The sequence below is a fragment of the Apus apus genome, chromosome 17 (assembly GCF_020740795.1).
Source record: "Apus apus isolate bApuApu2 chromosome 17, bApuApu2.pri.cur, whole genome shotgun sequence".
Lineage (NCBI taxonomy): Eukaryota > Metazoa > Chordata > Aves > Apodiformes > Apodidae > Apus > Apus apus.
In genome coordinates this window covers 6,548,631-6,567,777 of record NC_067298.1, presented here as the reverse complement: position 1 = coordinate 6,567,777, position 19,147 = coordinate 6,548,631, and the positions used below count along the sequence as shown (strand labels likewise).

The 19,147-nt window shown below is 45.4% G+C and overlaps 1 protein-coding gene across 1 annotated transcript in view; it reads right to left on the bottom strand.

The window, feature by feature from the left end:
• Nucleotides 1–19,147, bottom strand: part of CACNA1G (calcium voltage-gated channel subunit alpha1 G) — a 140,935-nt gene that overhangs the window by 14,853 nt on the left and 106,935 nt on the right. The window contains exons 24-34 of the mRNA XM_051634860.1: nucleotides 18,771–18,896; nucleotides 18,075–18,164; nucleotides 17,331–17,544; nucleotides 14,769–14,819; nucleotides 8,776–8,927; nucleotides 6,183–6,292; nucleotides 5,012–5,145; nucleotides 3,772–3,842; nucleotides 3,410–3,488; nucleotides 3,211–3,332; nucleotides 1,917–2,261 (exon numbers count right to left, since the gene is read on the bottom strand). Coding sequence (XP_051490820.1) covers nucleotides 1,917–2,261; nucleotides 3,211–3,332; nucleotides 3,410–3,488; nucleotides 3,772–3,842; nucleotides 5,012–5,145; nucleotides 6,183–6,292; nucleotides 8,776–8,927; nucleotides 14,769–14,819; nucleotides 17,331–17,544; nucleotides 18,075–18,164; nucleotides 18,771–18,896 — 1,494 coding nt within the window. The remainder of the gene's footprint in view (nucleotides 1–1,916; nucleotides 2,262–3,210; nucleotides 3,333–3,409; nucleotides 3,489–3,771; nucleotides 3,843–5,011; nucleotides 5,146–6,182; nucleotides 6,293–8,775; nucleotides 8,928–14,768; nucleotides 14,820–17,330; nucleotides 17,545–18,074; nucleotides 18,165–18,770; nucleotides 18,897–19,147) is intronic.

The following is a 19,147-nucleotide window of genomic DNA, read 5'->3' as shown; positions in this document are numbered from 1 at the left end:
GGATCTGAGCTGTAAAATGGGGCCAGTATAGCAGCATCTGGGTACTTGGAGCCATGAACTTCTACAGGACCCTGCTGCTGTCAGGCTTCTGTACCCGTTGTCCACATTTTTAAGCAAGAGGACCTAGAACCTGACACCTAAATCCATATCCAGAGGGCACATAAAATAAAATAACCTAACTTGAAGAGAAGCTGAGCATCCTGTCCATGAGAGCTGCAGGTACCCAGGATGGCCACACATCAGGTCCCTAATTCATGTGCCAGACATGGGTTGAGGTGCCTCATTTGTCCTGGCCAACTTCAAACCAGGTAGTCACAGCACAGTCACAGGTTGTACAGAGCAGGGCCTGGCTTTGGCAGGCAGCATGGGAGCAATTTAAGGGTTGCACCTTTCACATAGGGAATGCCTACTACATACAATGAAATGAGGACCATCATTACAGTCAAACAGCACACAGTGCAAAAATCCTGGGGAACAGGCAAGCCAAAGAGCATGCTGACCACATGTCCTTGCAGGATCCTGTCCTGGGAGTTGTATTCCTCTGCTGTCATGCTCAAGCATCAGCTTGGTCCTGAAGGTGTTAGCTGGGAGGATGAATAGCCAGAATAAAATCTCCCAGAGGTTGCTGAGGCTTCTGTTTGAGTGAAAGATTAAGAAACACACTCTGGAGACTATATCTAGACTAAGCCCTTTCCAAAGCCACCTTCAGAGAGGACAAGTTTAAGAGACTGAAGAGCTGAGGGTCTCCTCACTGGTTTGTCTTGGAAATAGTTTTTCTTTTTTGGCCATTGTGAGGACTGATGCAGGACAGCAGCACCGAGGACAGTTTGACAGGACTCTGCTTAACATGTACAGCAACAGCTGGGACATGTTGTTTCTTCCTAGAGGAAATAATGAGTCTGGATTTCCCCATATTGCCCTGAACTCCTTTTTCCTGTGCCAAAGAGCAGCCTTGGACTCCATCTCAGACATCAGTGACTTCTAATGGCACCAGAAGTTTCCAGTAGCTTAGGATTTGAAACAAAACTTAAGTAGGGATTTACTCTTTTTCACCCTTGGACTAAAGATCATAAATGAGTTTTTCATGCATTAGAATACTCATTAGTCCACCCCAGGCAGAGGCCAAGATTCACTGTTGTGAAATCATGATGTAATAAATGTTAATGAGGTCTGTGTAGAATTTAACCCAATTTGCAATCAGCTAAGACTAAAAAAAGGCTGGACTGTTTTTCTTGTATAATTCCAGCTCAGTTCCCTCTCAAAGGACCTGTCTGGGTCTTGACCTCACCTCTCTCATTCCTCAAACTGAATCTTCATCCAGAAACTGCTTTAGGGAGACTTGTTGCAGCTCATAGCAGCTACCACATTCCAGCCCTGCGCTGGCCCTGCTCCTGCTGCCGGGAGTTCTGCCACCAGTTCTGGTGAGCTCAGGTTTGAGTCCCCTCTGGATTATTCCATTGTTAAAATAATGTTTTCTTACAAGCTCGATTGTAGGGATGGATTTAAAATTGAAGTTACATAAAGCAAATTTAATACTTAAGCAAAGATTAACCAAGTTTTATTCCTCTTTTATGTTGCGATTCATGGTCTGCGTGAGAAAAGCAAGCACACGATGCTCATGATTTTGCTGTCACAAAGGACCTAGCCCAGATTCTGGATTAGAGCAAATTTGGAGCTAGATCTGAAGTGGGTGGCTTACACACATCTCCAGGACAAACTGCAAAGCTCTCCACCTCCAAACAGATGTGTCAGAGTGGTCTGGAGACCTGCCTTGGGTCTCTTCCCTGGTTAGCAGACAGTGAGGAATACAGGCCCTGGACATCCAGTACACCCACCCCTCATTACCAACTCATGCATGTCTTCAACCCGCAAATATGCCGGTCAAGCCCTCTTCACCCTCCAACTGAGATTCTCACCATAGGGTAAACTAATGAGAGCTGAGAATCCACCTTGATCTGCATGGGATTGGTACATCCTCGGGGGCTCTCAGGTCTGTCTCCACTGCCGCTGCCTGTCCACGCAAAGATGTCCGAGGGGCTGTGTTGGCCAGGGGCGATGGTCTTCATTTCCATCTCCAGTTCTGCTTCAAGCTCTGCCTCCTCTTTAGCCTCCTTGTTGCTCTCCTCCAAGTGCTTCATGAGCACGGCGATCACCACGTTCACCAGGACAAACTGGGCCGTCAGCACGAAGGAGACGAAGTAGATGGGTGAAATGACAGTGTTGTAACAAGTGGACTCCTGGTCACAGTCTCGCAGCGTGTCCTGGAAACAGGGGAGAAATGATGGAGGGATGTGAAGGGGGTTCTAGCATGGACTTCGGTCTGCTAGCTGGTCATCTGGCTGCGATGGGTTCTCCCCTCACGCAGAAAGCTGAGAAAACTGGGCAAATTTCATGCTAGAAAGGCAAAATACTTGCCAGTAAGAGCTTACGTTTCCTGTGTTAGTCCCCACAGGCAAGCTCAGGGGAAATCACCCTTGGGCTGTGTGACAGCAGACACCAACACCCTGCTGCTCCCAAAGGAGGGGCCATTTCACTGGGTTAGAGACCAAATACACAAGAGTGTGGCAAAGCAGGGTGCAGCTGCAACCCATCAGTATCCCACAGCAGCTGGGCTTGCAGACAGTCTTTCCTCAAGTTCACACCCCGTCATTAGGACCTTGGCCACCTTACACTCACCCTGGGCTACAACTGAACAGAGAAGTGATTTCCTCAGGTTAGCAAGCACCCTGTGTACTCATAGACCAGACTTCCTTCACAGCATCATCAACATCATGCCTTTATGGCTGTCCTCTAAGAAAGACCCTCTTTTAGAAACCTGAGTTTTCCCAGAAAAAAAACCCCACCAACAAAGCGATACCAACAACAGCAGCAATAAGAAATGGAGACTTGAGGAAAAGCACAAAACCAACACGTTACTGAGCTGAACTCGTGCAACTTGAGAAGCCAGACCCTTTATTTTTTTTTCCCCTTCTTTTTAAGTTCCTCTCACAGGGTAAAAAAGGGAATCTATGGAGCATGCCAGGAGCCTGCAACTGTAGGCACTGTCCTGCTGGGAGGAGGGAACAGAAATGTTAGAGGCTTTGTGCAGTGCACGAATGAAGAGGGCAGCTCACTGCAGGACGGGAGCGTCCTGCCTGAGCATCATTACCAGCCTGGACAGATTCTAATTAAGCCATTATAGGCAATGCTTGTTTTCCGTGGGTCTCTTACCTTCATTATCCCATTCCAGTTGTCTCCTGTGGACACTCGGAAGAGTGTCAGAAAGGCCATCCCGAAGTTCCTGAAGGTGGCGTGCCGCCCCAGCCCCTCGCAGGGGTGCGTGTCGTCACACTCTGCGGGACCAAGCACAGCCGTGAGACCCCACTTCACACATCACCCCCACCCTTCCCACCAGCACAGGAACACTCACCAAGGTCTCCAAACAGCTCCACTCCAAGAGCTGCAAATATGAAAAACAACAACATGAAGAGAAGACCCAGATTCCCCACCTGGAAAGAGAAAAAGAAATGGGGGAGGGGGGGGAAAAACACAAAAAAAGAACATTTGTTGATTTTTTTGTTCCAGACCTGTTTCTTGTTGTATTCTTTAATCCCAAACTTAAACTGCTTCAGGGGAAAAATGACCTCAATGTGAGGACTGTATCTCAGACTGGGCTTCGGAAGGGAAATGTGATTCTCTAATGACAGTAAAGATAAAATGATTAGCATTCCTCTGCAGTAAGAAATTAGCTCTGGGCCGGAGGAGATGGGGTTTGATATGGCAGTGGGTTACCTGCGGCAGCGCTTGCATCACGGTGTCCAGCAGGGCTCTCATCCCCACAGCCATCTTCAGCAACTTCAACACTGCGGAAAACACGGTCGTCATTTGGCAGCGGCAGCGTTAGCACAGAGACACAAACTCAGCCCCTCTCCCAGGAGCCACAGATTATAGGAAGAGAAATGTGGAATCATGTCAGGTGTTCTCCATTAGCTGCTGTAGTTCCTGGCCTTTTTACATCGCTCCTGGTTGCTTGGATACTATTAAAACCTCGTGAATAGCAACAGTACTTATCCTGAGGCGTGGAGAAGGTGTTCCCATTCTGCCTGGCTTTTCCTTTCCTCACATTTTCTGGGTTGGACTCATCTTTTTCCCCTGGTTATCGTGAGCAGTTACTTTACCAGCCCCAGGGCTACTTTCCCACTTCCAGAGGCTACCCACTTTCATACATGATTCACCAAGGAACTGATTTACACATCTCTTCCAGAAGGCTGCATTTCCAATTGGAAACTGCATGTATTTTTAATTCTGAAAGGGATCCAATGCACAGGACAAACACTCCCCCCCCCTCCCTCGAGACACAGAAGCATTTCACTTCTTTGCTTAAATGAGGCTGCAATCAGAGCAATTATGCCTCAGAGCACAACACTGCCCTTCAGGAGGGCCTAGGAGTACTTTATTAAGGGCCTGAGCACTCACATTTTATGGCTTCCTCATTTGGCCCTGAGACCTCCCTGTTCTGAAAAGTCAGGCCCCGAAGACATTGGCTTCCCAACTTGAGTATGTGTCCTTACAAGTCGGAGGAGACAGATGGGTGCAGAGTGACAAGGCAGGCTTTGTCACCAAGTGGTGAGATGTAAAGTCCCATGGGAAATTGAATTCATTAGATGCTTGTCTCTGAAAGCCAACTTACTCAAGCTTGTGTTCCCTAATCCCTGCTAGAAACTACTTTGATTTGACTGGTGTCTTTTTTCCAGGTAAGTCTCTAGGAGTTACAGCCACAGCTATTTAGCCTTTATTTCTAAGCTCTCAGCTTTCAAGTCCTCTTAAGACAGAAACACATGGTCACTTGGCTCAGCTTTTTGGCTTATCTCAAGTATTTTCCCCCATTGTTCTTTTGTTTACAGCCTGTTGATGCCAGAACTATACACATCATGATGGGGATGTGCCCCAGAACCATTTCCCAACACGTTATTCTCTCCTGGAGGGGACCCTGCACCTCAAACATGAGTCAGTTCTGCTTTATTCATCTCACCTCGAGCAATCCTGAGCACCCTCATGATTCGGATAATTGTGGGGTTAATTGGTAGCGAAGCGTTCACCTCTATCTCTTCCAACGTGATGCCCATGATAGACAGCAGCACGATTGCCAGGTCTAATTGGTTCCATCTGGAGACAGCACAAAATGAAGTTTAACATCTACTAAGAAGCTGGCAAGGGGAGGTAGCTTGTTTCATGTGAATTCCAGTCATTTCAATGGTTCTAGCACTCAAATGAATCTGCAGCATTTTTTTCTGAGGGTATTATACAAAAGCAGTTATGTTATGAAATCATTATAACTAATGCATCTCATTAGAGAATCAGCCAATTCCAAAGATATTCTTGTCTGAGGGGAAAGAGAAACAACAGCTAGGCAGTTTTGTACCCAGAAGCTGCAGAGATCAGGGTACATATCTGCCATATCTGTCTAGCCACTTCGAGACATGACACTGCTGGACCTCAGCACAAGATCTGCCCTAGAAAGAACCGGACCCTACGTCCAGTCCTTGCAATAAAAATCACACTGGGTGAAGGGAAGACCCCAAGAACTCATGTCAGTTTGGAGAGAGATGTAATCCCAGCACAGACAAACAAAAAGTGAGGAGAGGGGTGGAATCATCCCCGGCTGCTGAAAGGCTTCATGTCAAGTCCTTGTCAGTGCCAGCCCTCTTGGTGTTACCATTGAAGGAGGCAAAAATGGGAGGAGAAAGATTCGCCAAGGACATAAAATCTGTGTTTGTGAGGTAAGAGTGTGAACAATCTAGAAAAAAAGCAACTTCATCTGCTGCTCCACGTCTGAATAAAAAGAGGTCTCTTATCTCTTTCATTTCAGGACCAGATTCTCCTTCTTAGCATTATTTTTGTAGCTTCCCCAGGTCCTTTTGACTACATGGACATGCAACTGGCATGAGAAGGGAATCAGCTGCTCTGTGTGAGTCTCCACTCCCAAGGGCCAAAGTGGTGCAATGACACTCCCTAGCACACACATTCCTTTCTCCAACTCTCATCCCAAGCTTTCCACCTACCCAGGTTCCAATCAGTCACACACAAAAAAATTCACACATGTCACACTGACATCTGCCAGGAAGAGCATCAGGGCAAAGATTTTGGGCAGCAGTCTCCAGAAACCTGGTGCTGCCCCCATGGTCAAGACAGAACTTCATTACCTGTCTTGGAAGAAGCGACGAAACCCAAAGGCAACAAGTTTGAAAACAGACTCCAGGACAAAGATAACGGTGAAGATGTAATTGCAAATCTTCAGGGCTTCATCAAGAACCTGGGATGTGGGCAAAGGATTGAGGTTAGATGCCAGTTCTGCTGTGGGGCTGCAAACCTGCCCTCCTCTTCTGTCAGCAGTTACTGATTTCCAAACTACAGACAAAAGGCTCCAGCCTTTTGTGGGCTCTCCCCCATGACAAACGTCCCAGAGAAAAGCCCCAGTGCTCCAGGGAATGCACAGACTGCACTTCTGCCTGGCCCTGACCCAGCTGATGTCACACACAGGAGGGGCTGACCCAGTCCCAGGGCACAGCTCAATCCCCATGGCAGGAATGTTGCCCCAGCTGGGACCTGCTGTGTTTGCAGGTGGCAGCAGCACAAAACCCCTTGTGCTTTTGGCAGAAAGATGAATTTCATCCCACTTGTTTGTTTGTGCACTGCTGCAAGAGTTGTGGGCTGGCTAGGACCATGCAAGCGCTGGCCAAATAGTTTCTTTGTGGCAGCCTGATATTTACTTCTCACCTTCAGCTTTTGACAAGGAGTAGAAGGATGGCAAACCAACAGGAGTGAGGGCCTTGGGTTTTCGTCTGCCCACCCTTCCCTCTGCAGGTGTCACAGCCTGGCCATTAACTACAGGTGCCTCCTGGCTGGGACAACTCCTGTTCAGTCAGGCATTAAGCCACAACAGAGAGAATTTCAACCCAAAAGTCCTGCTCGTGAAGGAACACTGTGGGAGCAGCATCCTGCACAGCCTCTTCAGTAATGTCCATCAAGTAGTAATAGTAATAACTGTGTCCAGAGCACTGCTGGGGAATGTGGGAGATGGCAACAGAATGCTCTCAGACCAAAAATAAGACTTGCTGATCCCTGAGCAGGCGAAATCATAGTGGAGGGAATTTAAGCCACACACTCTGCCTTCATGCTAGTTTAGTTTCAGGCATCCATGGATGAAAACCACCTCATCTGCCCAAGAAGCACAAGCCCTGCCACCACAGGAAGCTGTGGCTCTGAATGGGTCTCCCTGCCATACTTCAGGGGATCTGGGCTCTGCCAGCAAACATACATATTGATTTGCCCAGTAGCTCTTTGCTCAAACCACCTCTACACCTCCTGCTGGGATCCCACCCACAGGGCACCCTGAGATATCCCACCAACAACCCCTTTCGACACCAACATGCTGAGCAATTTGGATACAAAGCTCTCTGCTATGTTTGGCCTTTGAAATGTCTTTGAAATACACCATCAGTCACTCAGACCAGAGAGATTCAAAGGTCCTGATTCAGAAAGACTCCCAAACACGTGCATGGCTCTAAGGGTGCTGTCATCTCAGCACAACCCAAGCTTGGAGTTACTACCCAGATGCTGCATACCAGAGGCTTAGAGACAAAAAGTTATTTTCCTAGAGAAAATTAAAAACAAAATCCTGCCCAGCATTTTTTTTGTAACACAAGAGAAAATGTAGCTGCAAAAGGACTGCGGTGAGACGCACGCCCCAGACTGATCCCAGCACAGGCTCCTCAGCCAACAACCTTTTTCATCACTAAGTGACTGAATCATGCAATGAGCCTTTCAGGGTATTTAAAGGTGACCTGAACAGAAAAAAAAAAAAGTAAATTGGGCTTGTGCCTGTTCACTTTTTGGCTTCTTCATGACAGGCTGGAGGATATTTTTCCCCTCACTTGTATGTCTCAGTTGTTTGGATTTTTTTTACATTAAGTATTCAAGTCCTGTCTAGTCTTAAAGAATATTTCCTCCTATTGTGTGTTATATTTATTCATCCTGAAAGTGGCTAATAAAAACAAGCACCAGTTATACAGCAAAGGCAGCTATTTCCATTTCATTCTTAGGCACAAGAGACTTGACATCCCAGGACAGACTGTTTGTATTTTCAGATCATGACAAAGACCCAGGAACTTAGTGCACTAATACATTAAAATACATTTTAAAGACCAGCATGGGATGCAGTGCCTGTGAAAACTGGGCCCTATGGGACACCAGGGATTTAGAAGCAACTTTTCAGAAATAAACATTTTACCAATCCTACTATTCTTTTTTCTCGTTTTCTGGTGGAAAACCTACGTCAAATGGAAAATTTCAATGAGGATCTCATCTAGCAAACCAAACCTCCTCCCATCTCATTTTCAAAGCAGTTTGTTTGCACTTAACTACAAGGGAGAGGTGCAATAGGATCCAGGCACCAAAAGCCACAGTTTGAGTTGGGATCATGCAATCCTAGAATGGTTTGGTTTGGAAGGGTCTTAAAGATCACCTAGTTCCAACCCCCGGCCATAGGCAGGGACACCTCCCACTAGACTAAGCTACTCAAAGCCCCATCCAACCTGGCCTTGGACACTTCCAGGGTTCTGGTGGAAGCCAGATGAAGGATGGGTGCATGTTTCATGGAGCAAAGGGACAAATCAGGCACAGGAAAAGGGGCCCCCGAGGTCTAACTGGGCATCAGCAACTCCACCCACCAGCACATCCCACCACAGCTGAGCATCTCCCAGCCCCCCAAATTTTTCCCCTTCTCTATCCCAGTACCTTTGGCTGCTGGTAGTGCTCCATGGCCATGGTGATCACGTTGAGGCCAATCACTCCAGTGATGAACAAATCCAGGTAGTGGCTGGTGCACATCTGGTGGATCAGGAGGCGGAAGCGGGAGTAATCTGAATAGTAGGGCTTACACTGTGCTTCTGCAGCAGGAGGAGGAGAGCAGAGAGGCACGTCAAGTCATTCCTCTCTCTCTCTGAAGCTAATGCACCCTCACATTCCAGCTCCAAAGATGATAAATTCTAGACTGATTACAGCAACATGCTGCCCTTTTTTTTTTGTTCCCCTTGTTTCTTGCTGGCATGTTACCATTTTTAATACACAGCAGGGCTGCCATCATCTTAGATCCATTAAACATCTTCAGTGGGACATGCTCTATACTCAGCCTTATGGCATCAGGGATGAGGTGAGCTGGGACTATTGTGCTGCTAAAGGATATTTTCCCTGTAGGGAAACTTAAATTAAATTTAAATTAAAACAATTTTGGCTTCTGCTGATCTTAAAAGTCCCCGAAGTATCTGAAAGCCCAATTAGTGGTCAGATACTGGGGACAGATTTTACTAACAATGGCTTAAAAATACAGAACATTGAGTTAGAGGTGGTCCTTGAAAGATAATTAATTCAGACATATTAAGTTCTTTGCAATAAACTGTACAGAGAAGAAAATTCAACATTTTGACTGTCAGAGCCCTGAAAAATGGTCCATAAAAATACCAAGGAAAACTGATCAGTCAGCCTTAGTGATTAGAAAATAATGATCCTCCATTTAGACAAGATTATCAAGTACAGATTTCACTGTTCAACTCATTCCTGTGTTCCGCTGCCTCGGGGATGACACATGCTCTTTAGACCCCAAATGTTCCTAGAGATAAACTCATTTACTCACCTAATCTCTAATGAGGAGATGCCAAGGCTGAGTATATAATTCAGTACAATTTTCAAGGAAGCATTATAATGCAGATTGAAGTGGAAAGGACTGTCTTGAATATGTCACAGTCTGACATTACTCCCGTAATTAGATGATCAACTGGTTATGAAAATTATGGAGCTGTAAGAATTACATGCCTTGATATTTAGTGCAGCTGAGCAAATGTACAGTTTGAAACATTACTCCGAGCAAAAAAGTTGGGCAGAATGAAACCACAAAGCACAGGTTTAGGTTGCCCTCAGGGAAAACCAATTTTAGAAGATTAAATTTTGCCTGGAAATAGAATTCACTTAGTCAATAGCCAATGACATTGCAATCAAACCCATAGATTTAACAGCCTTGTATGTTCTCTGCTTCATAACAGGATCCTGAAAAATCAGTTTTGTTTCTTCCAGACAGACCTTTCCCTTACAGCCTAGGGACCAGTTTGACAAATCACTCAGCAGTTTTATTCCATAGGGGTTTGGAATGCCCAAAATTCTGCTTCAGTATCATCAAACGAAAGGCAATATTAATTATTCCCCTTCTAATCTGCTGTGTGCTTTAGGTGATCTGTACCTGAGTGCTAAAGCACATTATTGATGAAAAGGTCTATAAAATGAATTTTCATGCCAAATCTATCGAGTGCTTACAAAAAAGCAGACTGGTAGCTGCTGACTCACCCATAAGACTTTGTCAGATATCTCAGAATCTGCATAAATCTCCATAAAGTCAAGGTATCTTAAACACATTATGCTAAATTATGAGTAGCAAATTAACTAAAATGTTTGAATACAATTAGGTTAGGAATAGGACCTATTTTTATGAACCAACTTATCATCTCAGAACAAAACACCATTGTAATTGGATCACTTCTACATTTATGTATAACTCACATTCAAAAAGAAAAATGTCAATGTTTCTGCCTTTTCTTGCACTGGATTTACTTATGAATAATTACACTGGAATTCAAATTTTTCTTAGCTTTGATTGACAGGTAATTCCAAATCCTACAGAATAGCACTGACGCCGTTAGAACAGAGAGAGGATTTAGAGAGAGGCTGTAAAATGTCTCCTGTGCAGGGCTCCTGCACCTGGATTAGCCAGTGCATGACCTTCTAAGCAGGGTTGGTAGTTGTTCATCTATCTGCCAAGGCTCTCCACCTTCGCATCCCCCTCTCCCAATTCCCGAAGCTGCTTTTCACCTTTCCCAGCACATGCCTCCAGGTTTCCACAGCCCAAGCATCTCTGGATGCTGCTCTCACAGATGAGCTTGCAGCCTTAGAAAATTCCCATTAGGAAACAGTTCATCCTTCCCTGTTAATTAAGAGGGGATCTGCCAACCCTGTTTATGGATCATGCCACCACTGGCCCCACCAGTTGCCACGTGCTGGCCATGCATATTAGTGCAGATATTATGGTCACGAGCTGAACCACACAAGCTGGCATGCTGTCCTAAGGACTAAAGAGCTGCTGTGTCTAGGTGGGCAGGGAACTTTCTGAACAAATAAACCATTTTCTTGCTAAGGTATAAATACCATTTTTTTTAAACCCAACCTGCACAGCTCTGCAGAGAAGTTGGGTGTTGCCCACACATCATCATCTAGGTGCAAAGCCCCTGCTCCCTATCACACAGCATCATTTCTAATTATTGCAATTAAGATCTAAACAATACCAACATCTTGGGAAATACAGACATCTGTTAAGCTCCAGGTGGTGAACTTCACAACTAACACAACACCACATTACTGTACTGTTACAATACACTGTGTCAAGAACAACAAGAGCTCTGGGTTAGTCTTGGTTATTACTGGAAAGGTTAACTTGGCTTCCCGGCACATGTGGTGTTAGAGGAAAGAGGAGGAGAACAAGCAAACAGAAGAAGAATTGGCAGAAGGAGAATGTGAAAAGATGGGGAAATACAGCAAAAGCCCACTAAGAGACATCAGGCTGGTAAACAGGGTGTAAATCAAGCTGCTTCACTGCGGCTGGAGGCCAGGAGTGGGGGAGAAGTGCCTCAGATTTAGATATTGTGACACTGGAGAAAAGCAACTCAGATGGTGGATCCTGAGCAAGTACCTCCCACCCCAGGTATGAAGGAAATTTTGCAGCTGGTTATAAGCTGGTTTGGGAGAATTCTTCACCTGCCTGCACATCCTGGTGATGGTGGTCTGAGGGGACCATGCTGGGAAGGGGAGGGGGTGCCTGGCAGGGGGGCTTTAGGCTTTAGCTTATCATTTTATGGGCTCTCAACTCAAGTTGTTTCCCAAGCAGATTACCTGTACTCCTCTTGGCATCATCCTGCAGGATTATAATTGACTCCCTTAGCAAGGGGTTGGAGGCAGAGCAGGGCAGCCCCAGGCAGCTCCAGCCTCTGTCCTGGGGTAGCCAAACTCCTTGGTGTCCTCTCCTGCCTGTTTGGAAAGGCAGAGGCCAATGCTCTTACAGGATAAATATTTCCCATCCTCAGCCTGCTTCAACTTCTCCCTTCAGCAATCACAGCCTGGGTTTGGGGCAGTAAGCCTTGTACCCTGTTTGTCCAACAGCTCTAGGACCTCTGAAATGGCACCAGTGGCTACCAAAGCTGCATTGGTGGCACCCCAGGTTCTGCCAGGCAGTGCCACCACCACCTCCCTGAGGGTTCCAGGTCCCTGCCAGAGCTGCAGGAGATGGGGCCACGGCCCCTCTCTTCCCATTCACTGCATTTTCTTGGGGGAATCAGACTGGGCATGTGGCTCTGGAATATCTCCAAGTAGCAGCTGCCTCTGAATATAGCCCTGTCAAGAGAGAAATTGCCACTTTCCCCAAGGTGGCTTTTGAGCCGGAGGTGCGTGGGCACAGGAAATTGGAATTCACGAGAGTGGGACAATTCCATTACTATCTCCTCCAGCTTCTTCCTTCTCCTATAATCAGGGAATTAACTACTTTGCAGGACTGAGTATATCTGGAGGACAGCAGCAAACCAGTGAGCAATGAGCCTGTGACGCAGCTGGATTTACAAACTGTATCAAGAATATTATTAGGTTAAAAAGTAGTTTGCACTGAAGGAACTTTTTTTATTTAAACACACCGTTTTAAACTTGGCTTTTATTGTACTGAATGGATTTATTAAAAAAAAAAAAAGTGAAATGGAAAATGATAAATTATTTCCACTCAGAAGATTCCAGTTGTGATAGAATGTAGACTCAAAACAAAAAGGAAAAATAAAATTATAATATCTCACTAAGCACCAGGCAGCAGCACACACACACAATACTCCATCTTATCTTCACAGGAAGAGAAAAGAAACCCTCTGTAAGTCCAGAGATGTGTGGAAGCTTTGTGGTCACAACTCCGGATTTCTCAGTGAACCACGGGAGGCTCATCTACAGCACCCAGGACTGATTCCCTAAAATCCCCAGCAGTCAGGTTCAGAAATAAAATCTTTCTGTTCCCTCACGCTGGTGCCTGAAGAGCAGCATGGGACACTGACTGCCTCTGGATGCAAAGAAAAGACAACAAAAGGACACACAAAGCACAGACCTGACAATTGCACATGTTTGAAAGGCAAACTCTAAGAGCCTTTCTGAGCCTGCGCAGGATAAAAGAGGGGTTTGGAATTAATTCAGTGCCTTAAAAATAAAATACAGTAAGACATCCTTGATGTAGTTCTGTAGGACCAGAGCAGCAGCCACAACCAAATAAAAAGGAGAAAAAATAAGCAGACCCCCCCACCCAGTGACAACACCCCTCCTTGTGCTGACCCCGTTCCACAGGAGGGGACAGAAGGCCAACCAAGAAGAGCAAGAATGAAGGCAAAGAAAAATATCAAGGGTGGCAAAGGGAAGGAGATTCAGGATTTATCAAAGCATGTTGTGGTATCTTCCAACAAAGCCTTAGAAATATAAGGCGGGAATCTCGGTCTCCCTGAGTTGCCCTCTGTGGTGAAAGCTGATAGCCCTCACCTTGCAATTTTTATTTAATCAAATTCCCTGCAATTTGTGAGAGGCAGATGGGGCCCTGCTCCCATCTCAAGCAGTGGGACCTTATTCACAGGTTGAGAGTATTAATGGCACAGTTTTCCTGGCATACTATTTTTGATGAAAATTACAGCTCTATTTGTTTCTATGTTGATGCCTCTTTAATTATTCAGGCTAATATTCTTAAGTTATGAATTAAACAAAATGCTTGCAAGATCAGAGCTTCTCCTAAAAATAAAAAGAACAAAGGACAGATCTTGCAGCCCTGAGCACCATCCTGGTGAGGGAAAATGGACAAGGGAGAAATGAGCAAACCTGGTCAGGGTGGCCAGGTCAAACCTCCTGCAGCATTCAGTCCAGCTGGTCCATCCCCACTGGGATCAGCAAAGACTTTGTGGGGGCATCTTTATTTCTTTCAATTCACAAGTCACCTCATGGATCAATTGACTCCCAATCAATTTGAAGAGTTTCCAAGCTGGGCAGGGCACTGGCTGAACCCCATGTCCACGCTGCAAGTCAGTGTGGGGTTGATCTTCCCATTAAATCTCCAAGGCTCTGCCCTCCATGGAATTTCACCCTGCTGAAAAAATACTGTGCCTCCCTGAAGCACAATGTTTGTGGAGCAACAGGCAAAGGCTGGAGAAATAATGAAATAACCTCCCTAAGCAAGACTGCCTGCCTGCCTTCCAGAGACACTCCTGTGAACTATTCAGACACACCAAAGCTGGTGGTTGGAAAGCTAGAGTAAACAATACAGGATCCATTTCACAGTCCAGCCATTATTCTCTAAGAAAAAAGAAAAACAACAAAACAAAACAAAAAGTAGACAAAAAAAACCCAAAGCCATGAGAGGTCTGACAGTGTCTTAATGAAAACCAGAACAAAAATAAATACTGAAGAACATAACATGATAAAGAGTAAATTAAGGGTTTGCAGGTGTCAGTCCTGAGGCAGGTCTGCAGACCTGTGGCTCAGAATGATTCGCGTGTGCCATGAAGGAAGCAAACGAGCTTTGCACCACACACAGGGTTTAGTGGGATGCCTGGGAGCAGCGGTGGCCAGAGTTAGTGACACAGCACTGCCATTCCATGGGACGAGACGTGCCGACTTCCCAGTACCTTGCACTGCACTGGCTGAGCTCTCCATTAACACATCATCCAGCATTAGATCTAAAAGAACGAAACGGTGTTAATCACCCGGCAGGACGCACCGCAAGCCTTCCCTTCCCCTTCTCAGGTCCCTGTGGCTCTCAGGCTCTCCATGGCCTCTACCAGGAATGTTCCTTGTGGGATCCTCTCCTTGCTCCTCATGGAGAGTGGGCTCTTTGTACCAGAGGATGGGCACTTGGTGTTTCTCCCACGTACACAGGTGGAAATGCAAAAGATCCAGGAGAACCCCCTTGGTTGACAATGATGGAGAGGACACTTCTGAAGGATGGACTTTGTACACATCCTGCTGGGCCAGCACACCTTACAGCAACCACTCTTGTGTCTGCCTACACCTCACTGACCTGGGATCTCTTACAGTTGGACTCAATCTTGAAGGTCTTTTCCAACCTTAATGATTCTATGATCTCACCTGCTTTTCTGGTTTTCAGACTGGGTACAAACACTTGAAGAGTCTGCAATAAAAATATGTCTATGCAAGCAGTTAGATGTCCACATCTATCTATGTCTGACATCCAGAGGTTGGTTTGGGCACTGAGGGCACTCAGGAGGCCCAGCTGGAAGGAGCCCCCTGCAGTTGCTGGCATAACCAAAGCCCTGGTATCATCTGCAAGTTCACCACCATGCAGAATGAAGCCAAGCAGTGACATCTGTTGCCTCTGAAGGCAAAGCTGGACACGGTCAATTAAAACCAACATTTCACTGAACGTGAATTGGGAAAACAGTTCTGAAACCATTTAGAGGGCTTCATACTTTGCTCTTGAAAGATTTTTATGGCAATTGAATACTCAGCAATATTTGATCTTCAGTAAAATAGCTGTTTATTGCCTCTTTAATTAGGCATTTCACAGGACTGAATGAATAACTACATCTCCAAGGATGGTTTGTGATTCCTTCCCGCTGGGAAATTGCCCAGACTTACATCTTTTCTTCATCTGGTTCCTCTAGCATTATAAATAAGGCCATTATTAATAACTAAACATCTATTTTTCTGCTACAGAAATGTGTTCTTTCCAAAACTGCAGCTTCAAATAGGGGTCTCTATAGCCTTGAAAAACACTTTCTAACTCATCAGCCTGAAACTGTGGTTAGGAATTTGGACTGACCAAAAGAGCTTTCTAGGCATTTCCTCGATGTGAAGAACAACAACAACAAAATATCTTTCTGTCTGTGTCCTGCTTAACTGAGAACAGCCTAATGTGTCCTCCATCACTCTCAAGGGAAGACTCCATCTCTCCACTGACCATCGAGGAAGCCAGGCTCTTGGCATAAACCAAAGTTTGATGTCCAGAGGCTGGTGTCATAAATCCTATTGGTTACAAAACCTGTGAAGCTCATGAGACTGAAAGATGTGACTAAAGGAAAGTGCTGGGTAAAGGCTGAACTGAGAGAAGCTGAGACCCTGCTGTGCTACGTGGTTGAAGGATAAGCATTGTCATAGCTATTAAACACCTCTTAGGCTACTTAAAAAAAAAAATAAAACCAGACTTAATATTACCAGCTTTTGGAACAAGCACCTGATCAGACAGCCTCTTAAACACTACTGAAGTCTGTCAAAGGTGGAGGAGAGCTGTGAAAGGGGACATGGAGAGAGCAGCAGGCAGACTGACCAGGGAAAGAGTGAGGCCACGGACACGAAGGGCAACAGAGCAAGTTCGGTCAGGAGAGCATGCAAGAAGAAGAGTACCTCCAACCTGTGGCCTCTGGCTGACTTATCTCTTACTTATTCAACTACATTAAAATAAAATTAAAAAAAAAAAAAAAAAGACAAAAAGGCAAAAGTCAGGTTAGACACTTTTGGAAGAGTGGAGGTCTAGCCTCCTTCCACCTGCAAAGTCTTCTCCAGGCAGGGCTGATGGCTCCCAGTGTGGAGTTGGGTTCAGTTTGCATTAGTGCTATTTTATCTAGTTAGTCTCCTCAACTGCTTTTTTCTTTTTTTTTTTTCTAATCTGTATTTCTCAAGCAAATGTATTGATACAGTTGTCTAAGGAGTTTTTAAGCATTACTGGAATGAGATGGCTCCGTTATTTTATTACACTCTTGAATAGCAGTGGTGCTACTGTGCCAATAAATAAACCTGTTTGATAAATGGGACAGGTAACATCACTGTGGCGTTACAAGGCTGCAATAAACCAAATAGTGAATCCAGTTATCAGCAACAGTGCTCATGACTGAGGAGATTTATGGCACCATCAGACACTGCTGATCTTTGCAGTTGTCACTATTTGTGTAACACTGAGCTCTGCTATCCAAGAAGCTCCAGGTCTGATTATTATTATATTTTAATTTAAATAACCTCCAATGGAAAGGTCATTGCAAATCATGCAGCCATTAGAAAGGCTTCCATGGCTCCTTGCTCAGCCTAAAAAGACACTATTTCCTTCATGCAAATTTTAGAGCTGGACATGCTTTTGGGAGGAGAATGATCACCAGACGCGAGGCAGGGAGGGGAGGGAGGAGGGGATTGTGTGGAAGGTCAAGCAGGACTCAGAAAGATGTGGAAAGACTACCGACCAGCCATCTGTTTCTCCTTACTCCTTCTCTTTTTCTCCAGCCGGCGGAGCCTCTTCTCTTCCCGCCTCTTGGCTTCTTCCTCCTCCTGGTGCTGCCGACACTTGTGGAAATTCTCCACCACCACCCCCACGAACATGTTGAGGACGAAGAAGGCCACGATCAGCAGGAAGGAGATGAAGTAGAGGAGCATCCATGGGTTGTAGTTCATGACTGGCTGCAAAGTGAAGGAAAGCGAATGTCAACTGAACCTCAAAAAACAATGGGAGCAAATTGATAGAGCTGCCCCATCCACAAAATCCATGGGTGGCCCTTTGTGGCAGCTTGGTGTGCTCTGCTCCTCCAGAAAATCAGAGTCCTCTCAGAGGAATTCTTTCAAAACACAAAGCACGTTGAGGACAGTAGAAACCTTTGCAGCTATTCTAAGTCCCTCATCAAATCTTGTACCTATACAAAGCACTTCTTTTCTCACGTAATGTCCAGGTTACTTAAAAAGTCAAACCATTCTTCGACAGGTGGGGTTCTCACAATGTTACAGCATTCATGCTGCAAAATCTGCAGGAGAAAGACTAAGTCCAAATCCAGACTTTTCACTTGACTCCTTGTCACCCCCCAGGGCTTGGGTAAAACACCTCCCTTGATCTCAACTCCACAACCACATTCAACTGTGGAGGCCAACAGTACTTTGCAAAACAAGAGCGAAAACATTTGAAAATTCGTTTCTTACAGATCTGCTAGAGCACTTACCTGCTGGTCAACTCCCACAGCATCTAAGCCATCATACATGATATCCACCCACCCGTCCTTGGAGGCCAGAACAAAGAGAGACATCAGGGCCTAGAAATACAGGGGCAAAAAGTTAGACATTGTTGCGCTTTTTTACCTGTAACATTTTATTTGTCTTTGCCCTTTCCTGTCTGGGCATTATCATTACCTGTCTGATAATGGGATACTTTGATGCCCAAGGTTTCTCCTGACAGCAAAAACCTATCAATGTCAGCACCCAGTTCAGCAATGAGCGTTGATTTGGAAACCACTGAGCTGAAGACAAAAGCAGCTTCATTTCCACCCTCCAGGTCTCTACTGCTCCCAACTAATTAGTCCTTACCATGCTGCTAAAATAAGGTTGTGTTGCAGAGATGGGTGAGAGTGTCCGGCTCTATTAGACAAGCCCTTCTGCAAGATATATTTGGGTTGTTATGTAGCAGTGAAGCAATTAAGTACTCCACGAAGCCACATGTGCTTGTTCTGTTCTGAAAAGAAGTGTATGCCTGCTTGGAAACACTACCTTTGGGATTTACAGAGACAGAATGCTGTGTATGTGAACTGAATTTTTACTGCAACTGGTAGTGCCCTGTAAGAGAATCCCATGGGATAATAATGCACAGGTTTTAAGTCAAGGAGGTAAAGGAGCAAAGAAGCAGATTACCATTCTATTAATACCTGGCCGAGATTATCAAAATTATACTTGTGCCGGACCCATTTGTAGCTTGCTTCTGCACAATCCGATTTATTGGTGATGTTTCTGGTGTCCTCCCCCTGGCAGATAAAAAACTTGCCTTTGAAAAGCTGCAAAACATGCAAAGAAGAGAGGAATTGTAAGGGATTGACAGGCATTTGTCCTGGGGTATTCTGCACAGCCCACGCCTGCCAGAGGAGTTAAGGAAAATGGCCTCATTCATGCTGGTTATTAAGTGTGAGCAGCCTGTATAATATTCACCTAATGAGCAAATGCATGATTTCACATCATTTAGGACACCCACCTAGTGCATTAAGTTGTTTGGTTCAGTGATCTGAGACTGGCCTAAAGGCTTTTGCTT